General features: G+C 34.1%; 2 protein-coding genes across 6 annotated transcripts; both read left to right on the top strand.

Annotated features, from left to right (window-relative positions):
• Positions 1-3,415: 3,415 nt before the first annotated feature.
• Positions 3,416-5,786, top strand: LOC148764946 (protein TRM32-like). Its single transcript, XM_088813272.1, has 4 exons — positions 3,416-3,651; positions 3,768-3,882; positions 4,700-4,831; positions 4,930-5,786. Exons 3-4 carry the CDS (start codon positions 4,732-4,734, stop codon positions 5,448-5,450), a joined length of 621 nt encoding a protein of 206 aa, XP_088669398.1. The 5' UTR covers positions 3,416-3,651; positions 3,768-3,882; positions 4,700-4,731; the 3' UTR covers positions 5,451-5,786.
• A 129-nt stretch (positions 5,787-5,915) lies between these two features.
• Positions 5,916-12,654, top strand: LOC105958623 (MND1-interacting protein 1). 5 transcript variants are annotated; one of them, XM_088813271.1, is made up of 6 exons: positions 5,977-6,077; positions 6,840-6,896; positions 7,637-7,699; positions 8,584-9,120; positions 9,208-9,867; positions 12,031-12,654. In XM_088813271.1, exons 4-6 carry the CDS (start codon positions 8,593-8,595, stop codon positions 12,490-12,492), a joined length of 1,650 nt encoding a protein of 549 aa, XP_088669397.1. In that variant the 5' UTR covers positions 5,977-6,077; positions 6,840-6,896; positions 7,637-7,699; positions 8,584-8,592; the 3' UTR covers positions 12,493-12,654. The 5 variants fall into 5 exon arrangements, with proteins under 5 accessions (XP_088669393.1, XP_088669394.1, XP_088669397.1 ...); XM_088813267.1 differs by having other exon boundaries at positions 5,916-6,077; positions 8,584-9,867; XM_088813270.1 differs by lacking the exon at positions 5,977-6,077 and adding an exon at positions 7,212-7,253 and having other exon boundaries at positions 6,858-6,896; positions 8,584-9,867.
• Positions 12,655-13,167: the final 513 nt, after the last annotated feature.

Raw genomic sequence — 13,167 nt, 5'->3', positions numbered from 1 at the left:
ATTATTATTATTATTATTATTATTATTATTATTATTATTATTATTATTATTATTATTATTATTATTATTATTATTATTATTATTATTATTATTATTATTATTATTATTATTATTATTATTATTATTATTACTATTATTACTATTACTATTACTATTATTACTATTATTATTATTATTATTATTATTATTATTATTATTATTATTATTATTATTATCGGCTAACTTGTTATTGTTTTTGGTATTATTATTATAAAGCTGAATTTGGATGACACGTGGCGGCTCCAGAAGAGTCGTCATTCAAAATGTTGCCTTTTGGCAACCGTTGATCTATTGGACACGTGTCGTTCTCTTAAAACGCGGTATTTATAGTGACGCTTTATTGTACTTGTGAAATAAGCCCATAAATTGCCCTATTTTACTTTTTTGCCCTATTTTCCTAAAGTATTGGTCAACTTGGCCTAGAAAAAAAAATGGCCCGTCTCTCTATCATAAAAATATAATAAAAATTTTATTATATATTTAGGATTAAAAAAAATTGATTTTGACTAATATGATTGATTACTAGTCATTAAGAATTTGTTTTCACTTTTAATATTTTTATTTCTAAATATGGATAAAAAAAGACTACATATAACTTTTTTATTGAATTGTTCAACTCTATCTATATTTTTGAGTAAGAGATGAATTCAAATACCCATCTGTTCCATAATATCCGTCTCTTTTAAGAATATTTTTTGTTTTATCTGTTACTTTACAATTCCAATGTTGCATTAATTACATATTTTTCAATACCCTTATTAATTCCCCAACACTCTTTCTGCATTAATTAGTAAACAAGGGTATTTTGATCTATCTATATCTATTTTCCAAATTTATTGAGTTCTTAAGACTCATTCCAAGATGAAAAACGACACATATTTAGGTACGAATGGAGTATCATTTAATATAGGGTCTATTAGCGAGACCCTCTTCATTATTTTTTTTATAGTACTAGACCAATGTTGTTATTTGCATTTGAGAGACCTCCTAACTTCTTATAATCTCATTTTATTCTTACATTATTCGAGTTTTCCATCCCTATTAGCTACTACCTATATATCCTTCTATTTTCTATTTTTTTAATAAATTTATTTTTGAATAAATTCGTTTTTTTAATAAATTTGTCCTTTTTTTCCTAGCAGATTTACCATATCATAAACAGCTACAAATTACAATAATCAACTACAAATTACAACAATCAACTAAAAATTCCAATACGACTATAATTTATAACAAATACAACTATAAAAACACCTCAATCCAACTAAAATTTTTAGCAACCAACTACGAGCTACAATTTATAGTAATTCACTACAATTTATCAAAAATAACTACAAAATCATCAAAAACAAACTACAGTACACCAAATCAATTACAAGATTATGGAAACCTAATGTGAAAAATATCGAAATAAACTACAAATCACCGAAACCAATAAAAAAACAACTCTAATTTGCCCGGGCATTGGAACTAGATCGCCCATTTTCCGCCGCCGAAAATATTTAAATGAAATATATGTAAAATCAGCAAAAACCCCACGGCGTTTCAAGTACAACGATGAGCCGTCGGAGTGGCTCTCCAACCGCCACTCCCCAATTCGACAACCTCCTCCAATCACTAGTGCCATGCCCCGAAGGCCCGAACTCCGCCTCTAAAATCTCCTCGCCATGCCGCCGCTCTCCGGTTGTTGTGGAGGGCGATGAAATCGACGTGGGCGCGATAACTGGGGTTGAGGCTGGTGAGCGGAGTGGTGGCGGAGGAGGAATTCCCGGCGGCGTTTTGACCGGAGGAGAATGCTAGTTTCAGGAGATAATGGACTGATGGAAGAGTTACTAGGGGGAGATAAGGTGAAGATGATGAATATTAGTACGTCTGGGTGTCGAAGAAGCAGCATAGTTTCGCCGGAAATTGCAGATTTTGGCGAAGCACGACCTCTGTCTCTTTATGTCACTCAACGAATCCGACTTCGACTCTTGGGATACGAACTCGTGACGGCAAATTGGAGTGATAGGAGCGATAGTTGCGGTGAAAGAGAGCAATTGCAACGGTGGAAGAAAGTGGTGGCGGTGGTGGTGAAAGATAGAAGAGGGAAAGGAAAGAAAGAAGTATCGAGGGAGGAGAGAAAATGAAAAAGCGGCTGGACAATAAATATAATATTTCTAGGATTAAATAAATTAGAAACGGTAAAATTGAGTTATAATAAGCGGTTTTAAATATAAGTCCTTGTGACAAATATAAGTACTTGTGACAAAACTTATTAGAACTAAATGATTGTTTTATATCATTTATCAAAATTCATTCCAAAAATGCCCATCCACTCACAAATTCGAAAATTAAGTCAGATTATAAATATTCTATGATGTACTATAGTATTATTTAACATTTTTAATTTGCATATAACATTTTTGTTATTTTATTTTTTTTACGTAGAATACGTCTATCCATTTTTTTCATTAAAAATCTATTTTTTTTCTACATAATATTGAAAATTATGATTTTCTTTTTTAATTTTTTTTCGGCTGTAGTCATTTGCAGACACCCATAGAAACTGTAGTAATTCGTAGTCATCCACAGACATCTTGAAACTCTTAATCCTCTTTTGAAATAAATTCTCCTTTGAACCATAGCCGCTAGCCGTCAGACACTCATAGACAGCCATAGATATCTATAGACATCAAAATCGAAAAAACTTAGATTCGCCCCCACCAAACCCTAAATCCGCCCCACCAACCCTAGATCCGCCCCAACACCGACACCGCATAGCCCCTGCAAACCTCCGTCGCACAACCCTTGCAGTCGCCGCCTCCACCACAACCCCATCCACCGCCGCACAGCCCCTGCCATCGTGCCTCCACCACCGCTGCTGGTGGTTCCTCTCCTGCCACCGCCGACGACGACCTTCGATTCGTGCTTCTACCGGAGAAAAAGAGAGATCTAGAGAGATGGGAGAAAGGGAGATAAAGAGAAAAAAACGATAGAGAGAGAGAGATGGGGAGGGAAGAGAGAACGTGAGAGAGGAGATGGAGAGGGAAAGAGAACGTGAGAGAGAAAAAAATAAAAAGAAGAAAAATAAATCTGAATTAAAAAAAAACGTAAATATATAAGTTATATAACTTAGGGTATACGGGGAAACTATGAATAATTAAAAAAATTAGGGATGTGACTCATATATTATTTCAAACTGAAATTTAATTAAAAAATTTGATTTGAACTTATCATTTAATTCAAATTAAGTTCCGTTTCAAGTGGAAGTATATCAAACTCATAATATCATATGAGGGTGGTATGTAATAATGCAATAATTAACTGCGTGAATGTGTTTTGAGGGTTTCTTCCTAATTAATCCTTTAATATAAACTAAACATTGACCACTAGTACATATGATAATAGCATCTTTAGTTCAAACCCTCGTCAGAGAGAAAAGCATCTTTCTTCTCCGGAGCGATGCTAAAAGCACCGGCGTTACTTTCTTCTCGTTATTCCTTCACCACCTCATTTCTCTATTCACGCTCGTCGACGCGCCGCCACTTCCGCCGTCATTTTGAGCCGCCGCTCTCACCAGGTGTCGCTTTACCCAGAGCCTCCTCCTCCTTCACTCACAACTCAGATCAGGCAAGTTAATCTTCTCATCAAATCCAATCCTAGTAAATTATTTCGTAATTAGGTTAAGAGATTGGATAATTGTGATTTAATTTTGTTTTTAATTTACTTGAAAAAAAAAACTGAAGGCTGAAATGGAGTCGGAGAGTTATGCGTTTGGACCTTACAAAATCAACCCAAGTGAAGTGTTCTACTCTACTCAACTTTCCTATGCTTTGGTCAATTTGCGCCCTCTTCTTCCTGGTATGCATTTCCCACTTTTTCTATTTTTTATTTTTAATTCTTAATTTTTTTTTATCATGATCACGCTATCATAATCTATTTATGGGAGAATGCCAGCTCGATGTGATGTGTTTAACTATTTTGGAAGCCTAATTTTATGATTATTATGGAATTTAGTTGCTTGATATATTTTACGGGATTTCGGTGAATGGTTTAGTGATCCATGTTGCAAATGTTCGTAACGAAAAAAATATCTATGTTTGTTACATCCTGTGTGTTTTAAAATTAAGAATGATAAAATCGATTTATTCTCATGTAATCGTATACCTGCCAGAAACTGCGTGAACGGAAAGAAGAGTTCGTCTCTTTTTCACGACTCTGCAAAATTTACTATGCCAACTATCATGCTTCATAAAATTAAGATAGGCTCTAGATGGTGATAAATTGACAGCATTTCATCTATGAATAACGCATTTTATCGACATTTATGAGTAAAACAATTATGACCGTCCGCTAGGTTATTCAGTGTAATGTCTTGAGCAATATAGTTCTGCATTGTATATGGAACGATAATGCATATGGTTTCACCATAAATTCAACTGCACTAGAAACAAAGAAAAACACTTTTAAGACATAGTGATCGAACACTGCATCTCAGTTGCAGACATTGTAAAAATGGTCAGCTGAGAATTTTAAAGCATAATCACACTTTGTTCTGTTGCAAATAGAAGAGAGGTTGCACAAACAGAACGGACTTTGTTGCTGATTTTAATATTACGTGTACCTTCTTTATCGTCATTAGTGGTTTGCTAATATCATTCGGAAGATTCCTTATCAGGGAAAGAGACATAGTGTATCCAGTGGGTGTCGATGATTGCGGAAGTTCATTATGTTTCTGAAAACGATCCGTTTAGTTATAACGAGGAGGATGAAATAATCTGTCAAGAGCTTGATTTGACTGAGTCACAAGGTATATTCTAATTTATTCTTTACATTGTTATATCAAGCTCAAGAGTATCACAAACATGCAAACAATTTTATTTAATTTTTTTAAAATTATTATTACAGATGCAAAACATGACATTTTTCAAGTGGATGCTTGGAATAAAGCCGATTTCAACTACGTAAAGGAAATTCTAGAACTTTCCGGATTCAGCAGGGACGAGATTCTAGGGAAATGGTACTCCGCGGAGCACCCCGTGGACCCTATGGTGTACGACGAAGTGGAAGGTTACGAAGAAGGCGGTGGAATGAACTTCGATCATCTTCTACTGTTCGATTTAATCAACGAGGTGTTTTTGGATATTTACGAGGGGTCATTTTGCTATTGGCCGAGGCCGTTGACTAGTAGGTCCCGCATGCACCGGATGGCGAAGGGGTATCGTGTGCTGGAGGAGGTTTGGGGGGAGATACGGCGGTTGATGAGTTTGAGGGCAGAGATCGATCAGGCGATAGATGATGCGGTGAGTCGGGATTTAATGGATGGGCGTGACGGTTGGATGAATCTGCAGTTGGATGGTGAGTGTGTGGGGCTTGAGTTGGAGGATTTGATATTTGATGATCTTATTGAAGAGGTTATTTGGAGTTGAGTTCTTAATTATAACTTTGTATTAATTAGTAATTACTACAAGGACAATTGTTTTAGTTGCAGCATGATATATACTAGGAAAGTAGTGCGTTGGATTTTTGACAGTTTCTGATAAATCTTATCTATGTAGTGTACAGATTAAAGTATGTACTTAATCACAATTAGCCACTTGGTTAATCAGAGTGTGTAGTTGAAGTGGAGAGGCAAAAGCCTTGCAAGAATGAGTTGCAGTTGCAGATGTAGTACTTGCCTTTTAGTATGTAACAATGTTTTGTTCATCTAATATTTTGCCACATCTTAAAGAAGAAAGATAAAAATACCGGGGTTGAAAGCATAATTTCAGTTTGCAAACTAGAGGTCGAATAATAAACATGTATACAAATCTAGCTGATTATAATATTATGTTTCTTTATTATCATTAGTGGTTTTCTAATATTATTCCGTAATCTTCTGCTTGGTTTCGAAGATATTCATTTGCTTGAAACGTTTTGTGTATACTGTGGTGGATACTATGCATTGAGAAATCAGTGCCACATGGGGATTTCATCGAGTCCTTGAAGAAGCCTTCAAAATGGATATGACATGGTGAAGGCGAAGGTGAAGGCAACTGCACCCTGGCCTAAACTAGGTACTCGTTCCCCTTACTCAATATTGATATTCTATTCCACGCATAAAGATTTTGCTTCTGTCTATTCGAAATCTATCAGTACTCGTTTCGATATAAATTTAGCATTTGATTGTCTCAGATTTATCTTGTCAGGATTTAAGATTAGACTCGTCCTGCTAAACTTAATATAAAATTAAATTAAAAGTACTGACTCTAGTACTCTAGTGAATTCAGAAGCTTTTCTGCTATCTATTAATCGAGCCTGATTTCGATAGAGCATTATTTGACCAGCCTCTTTGTCATGTTCATTGTTTTTTAGCTTTCTAATCCAGCCTGCACAGGTTGCCTGGTCTTATACTCGAATTTTGTACACTTTCACTGTAATCAGTTTTAAGAGCGGGGTAAATAGAAAATATTTGAAGCTCAGAACTATCGTCACAAAACTGAGGAAAACATTCATATTTTGCAGATTTTATAGAAGAATTACTCATTAGGGTGAATGTCTAGCCATCTATCATTACGAATGAATAAAGATAATATCCCTTTTAATTAAATATTTGACCTATATAAGAAATTATTTAAATCATTGAATAGGATTTAGTGAAGTTTGCAATAGCATTAAGATAAAATCTTTATTTCCTTATGATTTTCAATGACATAACAAGGTAAGTAATTACTGAATTTTATCTACAGATTTTGCATATTAATTTTTCTAATATAAAATCATAAGGTAGATGATAAATTTAATTTGGTCAAATCTATATAAAATCCTTCACATTACAGGCAAGAAAAATGAGCCCAAAATCCGAACGTCAAGGCCCTTTTCAAACTTCAAGCCAGGTGTCTGCTCATTTTTGAATTTTTTTGAACTGGTTATTGCTGTAACCATTTAGGAAAATTCTCCATATATGTCATCATATTACAATGCATTAAATATGACCTCATCTTATTTTTAATTTCTTCCACATTCTTATCTGTCAAAATTCCATCCCATTAAATCAAAGCAGATTTTTTTTCTTTCGTCTTTGTTGTCTAGATTTTCTTTGCTACTTTCTTTTTGCCATTTTTTCAGTGACTTTTGACTAGGTTAAGAGAGCCAAGTTATAACCTAAAAGCAATCACTTCTTATTTTATTTTATCTTTCTAGAGGAGCAGTAGCCGAATCTTACCATCGCAGACTTGTCCTGGAAAGTTTTGGTAATTATTTAGGCCATAAAATCATTCCTGATAAATTTGATTTTTTTTTTTTATTTCTGATTCTTGTTTATTTTTATTTTTTGAATGTATTTCTGAAATGTTTTGTCTTTGTTTATCTTGGAAGGGTTTATGATGTGGTGATGGAATATTTGTTTCATGCATTTTTTTTGGTATACGAACAAATCTTTATGTCTAAATACTTCCACCATTTTTCAATTCACCTTTGGAGGTTTTTATGTACATTAAAACACGACCTCATCTTATTTCAAATCTTTTCTACATTCTTATCTGTCAATCCCCTCCATTAAATGAAAGGAGATTTTTATTATATAATCTTGGTTGTCTAGATTTTTCTTCTGACTTCCTTTTTGCCATTTATTCAGTGACTAGGTTCAGAGAGCAGTGGCCAGAATCTTCCCATCGCAGACCTGTCCTTCAAAGTTTTGGTAATTATTTAGGCCTTCAAATCTGTTTCTGATAATTTTGATTTTTTTGGGTCAGATTCTCATTCATTTTCAATTGAAAACCTTACCTTAAAATTGAGTCTATTTTTTCTTTCTTTTTGTTCCCTTGATTTTATATATATTAGACATGAAATCTTTGTTTGTTTTTTTTTTTTATTTTTTTTATTTTTTTTTTTTTATTTTGGAATGGATTTGTTAAAAGTTTGTATCTTTGTTTATGTGTAAAGGGTTTATGATGTTGTGACGGAGTGGTTGCTCCATGTATTTATTTGGTAAAACCAAAGATCTGAACTAGAGTTTTTTTTATTTGTATATATATGCATGAAGGTTTATGATGTTGTAAAGGATTTGAGAACACTGGATGTTTCTGACAGTAGCGAAAACTTTAATTTCTTTTCTTTTTATCATTTTCATACACATTAGATTCATACAGGTTGCTGGTTATTAGTTTAAGCCTTAAGGTTAACACATTAGATTAAACAGTGAATATCACCAGATGTTTGATATTGCTGCAAAATTTGATACGGCACATTAGCTCTGATTTCACGTGTGTGTACCGTATTAAACGGGGGTTTTATATTTAATAATTCACGATGATTTTGGATTAATCAGAACGGATCTTTCTGTAACAAGCTGGTGGCTTCAATTAAAGCCTTAATACTTTTGATAAGAATAGGATGGTTCACACTTATATCATTCTGCATCATTTCTTCTTAGAAATATATATATATATATATATATATATATATATATATATATATATATATATATATATATATATATATATATATATATATATATATATATATATATATATATATCAATGCTTTTTCTTGTATCATTTATTTGGTTGTATACGTTTACAGCTTGTATCCATGGCTGGTTCAAAGAGAGGTAAACAACCCAAGGGCAAAGGAAAACATAAATCACATAGTTCTGATACAATCGACACGAAGCCTGAATCAAGTATAAGTAATGCAGTGAGCACAAGTACATCCGGATATGACGAAAAAGAACTAGAGGGATTTCTTTATATCAAGCTTGAAACATTATATGCTAAAGCCAGAGGTTCGTTACTCAAAACCGGATATAGTCTGGCAGAAATAGAAAAGGCAATCTTGAGTGCTGGGTTTATCCATGGCGAAATGGATCCTCTCAGTAACATTGTGACAAACTCGATTGCTTTCATCGAAAAAAGGATTGAGTTGAAAAGACAAGCTTTCAAAGACATGGATGAATTATATAAATCAATGTTCGAAGCTCTGGTCGATTCTGTCGTACAGACTCGCCCAGACATACGAAGGTATGATGCCATGTGGCATCTTTTAGTAACGACGTGGGATCCTGTTCCACCTACCACCGAGATTTCTGATAGCATTCCGGCTCATGGGTCTTATGAAAAGGTGGGAATTATGAAAAGAATCAATTATACGCCTTTGCAAGAATCTTATTTGGCATTTAATGTCCTTAGCCTGAGAGATGATATGCAGAGGAAAGCTGGGGATCCAGTTATTACGCAAGATGCTATTACAAGTGATATTGTGTGTGCTGACTTTCTCGCACCCACAACAGGCTGTTATTATGAGACATATCTCGACCAATGTCTGGACAGCAATTCCGATGAACCGAAAAATGCTCTGATAGTAGATCTGGTAAAAAGTACCAGAGACTTGGAAGAAAAAACGAAGGAGCAGAAAGAATGGGCTCAGAGGAAAGTGGTAGATACAGCGAGAAGGTTAAGTAAAAATTTCATGGAACTGAATCTTTTGAGGGAGGCGTGTTCGGAAAAGGATAAGATGAAAGATGAAAAACTGCATGCTGAAAAAGAACACATGTTGAAGCTCACAGCGATGGAACAGTATTTCCGCAAAGTGAATTTTGAAGCAAACTTCGTCACTGATACTGTAAGAAGGCTGGAGACCCAAAATGCCCAGATAAGAGCGGACGCTGAAGCTGTTAAGTTGAATGGATCCGAAACCGAGAGGGAATTGAAAGAAAGCCTTAAGCGGGAAAAGAAATGGAAGAAAAAGCTTTCGGATGCTGGAAAGCAGATTAGCAATTTCCGATCGCAGCGCAACGAAGAAAAGCAGAAGGGGATGCAGATGAAACTGGAGTTGCTTCAAGCTAACGAAGAAGCCAAGGAAGCTGAGGTAAATTATTCATTCCATTGAATTATATCTACTAATTATCTATGTAAATTCTGATTGTCTGGTAATTCTTTTACATCTCTGAATTAACGTAGTGATAAACATTTTTATCTTGCTCTCTTTTGCGTTTCCATTCCTTCCCTAGTTTTGCATATTTTTTTCTGACAAAAAGATAATAGTCCTTGATGCTGTATGATATTTGTTTTTGTTCCTTTTTGACGTCATTATAACCGTATGGATAAAAAAATTGATTTGAGAATATTTTAAAATTCAAATTCCATTTGCCATAAGCCTTTGCATGACAATTGTTTTCAAATAAGCCTTTGTGTAGTGGTGGGTAGATATTTTAAAAGTTCAGATCATAAGATTTGTTCAAATTCTTTTTGGTTATTCATATTAAAGCGTATTATCGCTGGACGAAACACATATTTGTGTTAAGAATCACCCAGTGAGTGAATTATGTTCGAACACTGAAAACATAATCCTTTTCAATCGGCTTGGTTGTGATAATATATATATATATATATATATATATATATATATATATATATATATATATATATATATATATATATATATATATATATATATATATATATGTATGAAGATTACCCTCAACAAGAAAAATGTAATTCCATTTGATTTATCATCAATAAAAGCTTTGTCGTAGTCAAGTAAAGGAGTACGAACGTTACTTATGGATTCACATTTAACATATTTGGGAAATTTTGCTAATTAATCATTTGTAAAACATCTTTATTGGAAATTTATAATAATTTTATTATGAAAAAAGGAGGACTTGTCCCGTAGAGAGTAACTAAAAAGTAATTGAACTCCTTAACTAGAAAGACTTGATGCTGATATGTTTTATGCACTATTGGTCTTATCTTTATTTTAAATAGTTTTTCAAAACTTTTAAGCAGAGCAGGAGCATATAAAGTATGAAATTTTCGTGTGTTCGTACAAACTTGGCATGTATTAGACACTCAAATCTAAATTAGATTATTCTTGGCATATTTCTACACAATTCTTAAACTCGATAAAAAAAATCCAGCGCAGTTAGGAAACAACGTCGTACTAAGAGAAAAAGTACTGTTTATATGGTGCCTATTAGATTTTTTTTTTGTGCCAGTGCAGATACGAAACGACGTCGTTTTAAGAGTGAGTTCTACTGTTTATATTGTTTTGTCCTCTTTTCTTCGTTGGTATTATATATAGATATGACATTATTGCTCAATGAATGCATACTATGTTTGGGGGAAGTCGGAAATTCTTTTTTGATTTCTTCTTAATAATTAAACTTGTACTGAAAAGGTGTGCGTGTATGATTAATCTGATTCTGTAGAGAGTATATATATTACATGCAAGTGAAAATGCAGACAAACACCGGCTTCTTGATTTAAGTGGGCCCCACAGTTGCTGCTTCTTAGATATGTTTCTTGCCAGCACACTTAGGAAACGACTTCGTATTAATAGAAAGAGTACTCCTTATATCGTGCCTTTTTAGAATTTTTTTTTCTGCCAGTGCAGTTCCAAAACGACGTCGTATTAATAGAAAGAGTACTGCTTATATCGTGCCTTTTAGATTTTTTTTTTCTGCCAGTGCAGTTCCAAAACGACGTCGTATTAAAAGAAACGACGTCGTATTAAAAGAGAGTACTACTGCTTATATTGTTATGTCCTCCTTCCTTTTCTGGTGTTAGATGTAGATACGACATTAATGTTCAACACATTAAAGTGAACATGTGTTAAATTTTTTTGCATGTATGATAGAATTGATTATGTAGTTTTTGTACGATGGTGGAACTATTTATATATACAAAATCATATTTAGAGTAAGAGTAGTGCTTATCTTGTGCATCTTTGGTATCATTTTTTTTCTCTTTGCCAGAGCGATTATAAAAACAGTGTCGTATTACGAGAGAGTAATATATGACATTAATTCTCCATGGTTGGATTGAATTGATTAGGTAGTTAGTACTATGATGGAACTATTTACATAAATGACATTGTATTTACTATTAAGAGTAAGAGTAGTGCTTATATTGCGCAGTTATGAAAACAGTGTCGTGCTAAGAGAGTAAATATATAAATACGAAAAATGATCCATGAATTTATAGTATCTTTGGGAGAAGTCTGAATTTCCTTTTTGATTTCTACTTGCAGGTGAGACAGAGGCAAGAAATTAAGGCAATAGAGGACATGGTTGCCCTTGCCGCCGAAGAAGCTAGGACGTTCGAGATTGGAAAAGCCAATGCGAGAACGAAGTTGTTACGACTGCAACAAAAAGTAGAGATAGACAGTCAGATAGACATGGACAATTGTCGAAGACTTGAAGACGAGCTGTCGCGTCTCCGCTTATGTCAGCAAATGGCAGAAGTACAACTGACGGAGAATGCAAGTTCTTCAGAATCGAGCGCTCCAATGGAATATTTCTCTGCAAGAAGAATTGGGCGCAGGTTTTGCATGATGTGCTTGCAGAATGATGTGTCAGTGGTTTTATTACCGTGCGCACATCAAGTGCTCTGTTTTCCTTGCTTCGAAAGGAACTGCAGTGCAGTGGGAGCGAGCTGCCCGTATTGCAATGTTCGGATCGAACAGAGCATTAGACCGTTTGGTCCTAGCTGAAGGCGAACTTGTGTAGAATAATTCATGCTAACTTTTAGATTTTTATTTGGTTGGTTGGTTTGAAAATTGTAAAAGTTTTTACTTCAACTCTGAATTTTGAGTTATGTATTGATTGTGTTGATTAATCTGAAAATGAAAGCTTGATAATTGATTCTTGGGAAAGAGTGCAGTGTATTGTTTTTTCTTTTGGATTTTGTAGTGTGTGTGTGTGTGTGTTTTACAGGGCGTGTGCATGTATGATGTATGTGCTTTTTGTGTGTGGAATTTGAGTGCATGTGTTGGTTGATGTTTTAGATGTGCAATTTGTGCGCATGGTTTTTTGTGTGTGCATTATGTGTGCCGTGTGCCGTGTGCGTGTTTTCTTGTGCATAGTGCCACTGTGTTTTTTTAGGTGTGTATATTTCTTGTGTGTATTGTGTTTATCAAGATAGTATAAGCGAAATTTTCTATGTAATTAACTAGAAGAATAAAATCAAGGTGGGGTCGAGATATATTTTAAAAATTAGGTTAAATGATTTATATAAATAATTTTTGTTTGAAATAAAAATTAGGGACCTTTGATATAACCCCTCAATACTATTTTGCACCATTCGAGAAAAATCCACTTCAAATTTCAGTCAACCATTTTACCATTTACGTCCCTCCACCTTACACACTATCTCCATGACCCATCAG

This window comes from Erythranthe guttata, chromosome 14, assembly GCF_056151865.1.
Source record: "Erythranthe guttata isolate IM_541 chromosome 14, IM_541, whole genome shotgun sequence".
In the NCBI taxonomy this organism is placed as follows: domain Eukaryota; kingdom Viridiplantae; phylum Streptophyta; class Magnoliopsida; order Lamiales; family Phrymaceae; genus Erythranthe; species Erythranthe guttata.
This window is presented reverse-complemented; position numbering and strand designations above follow the sequence as displayed.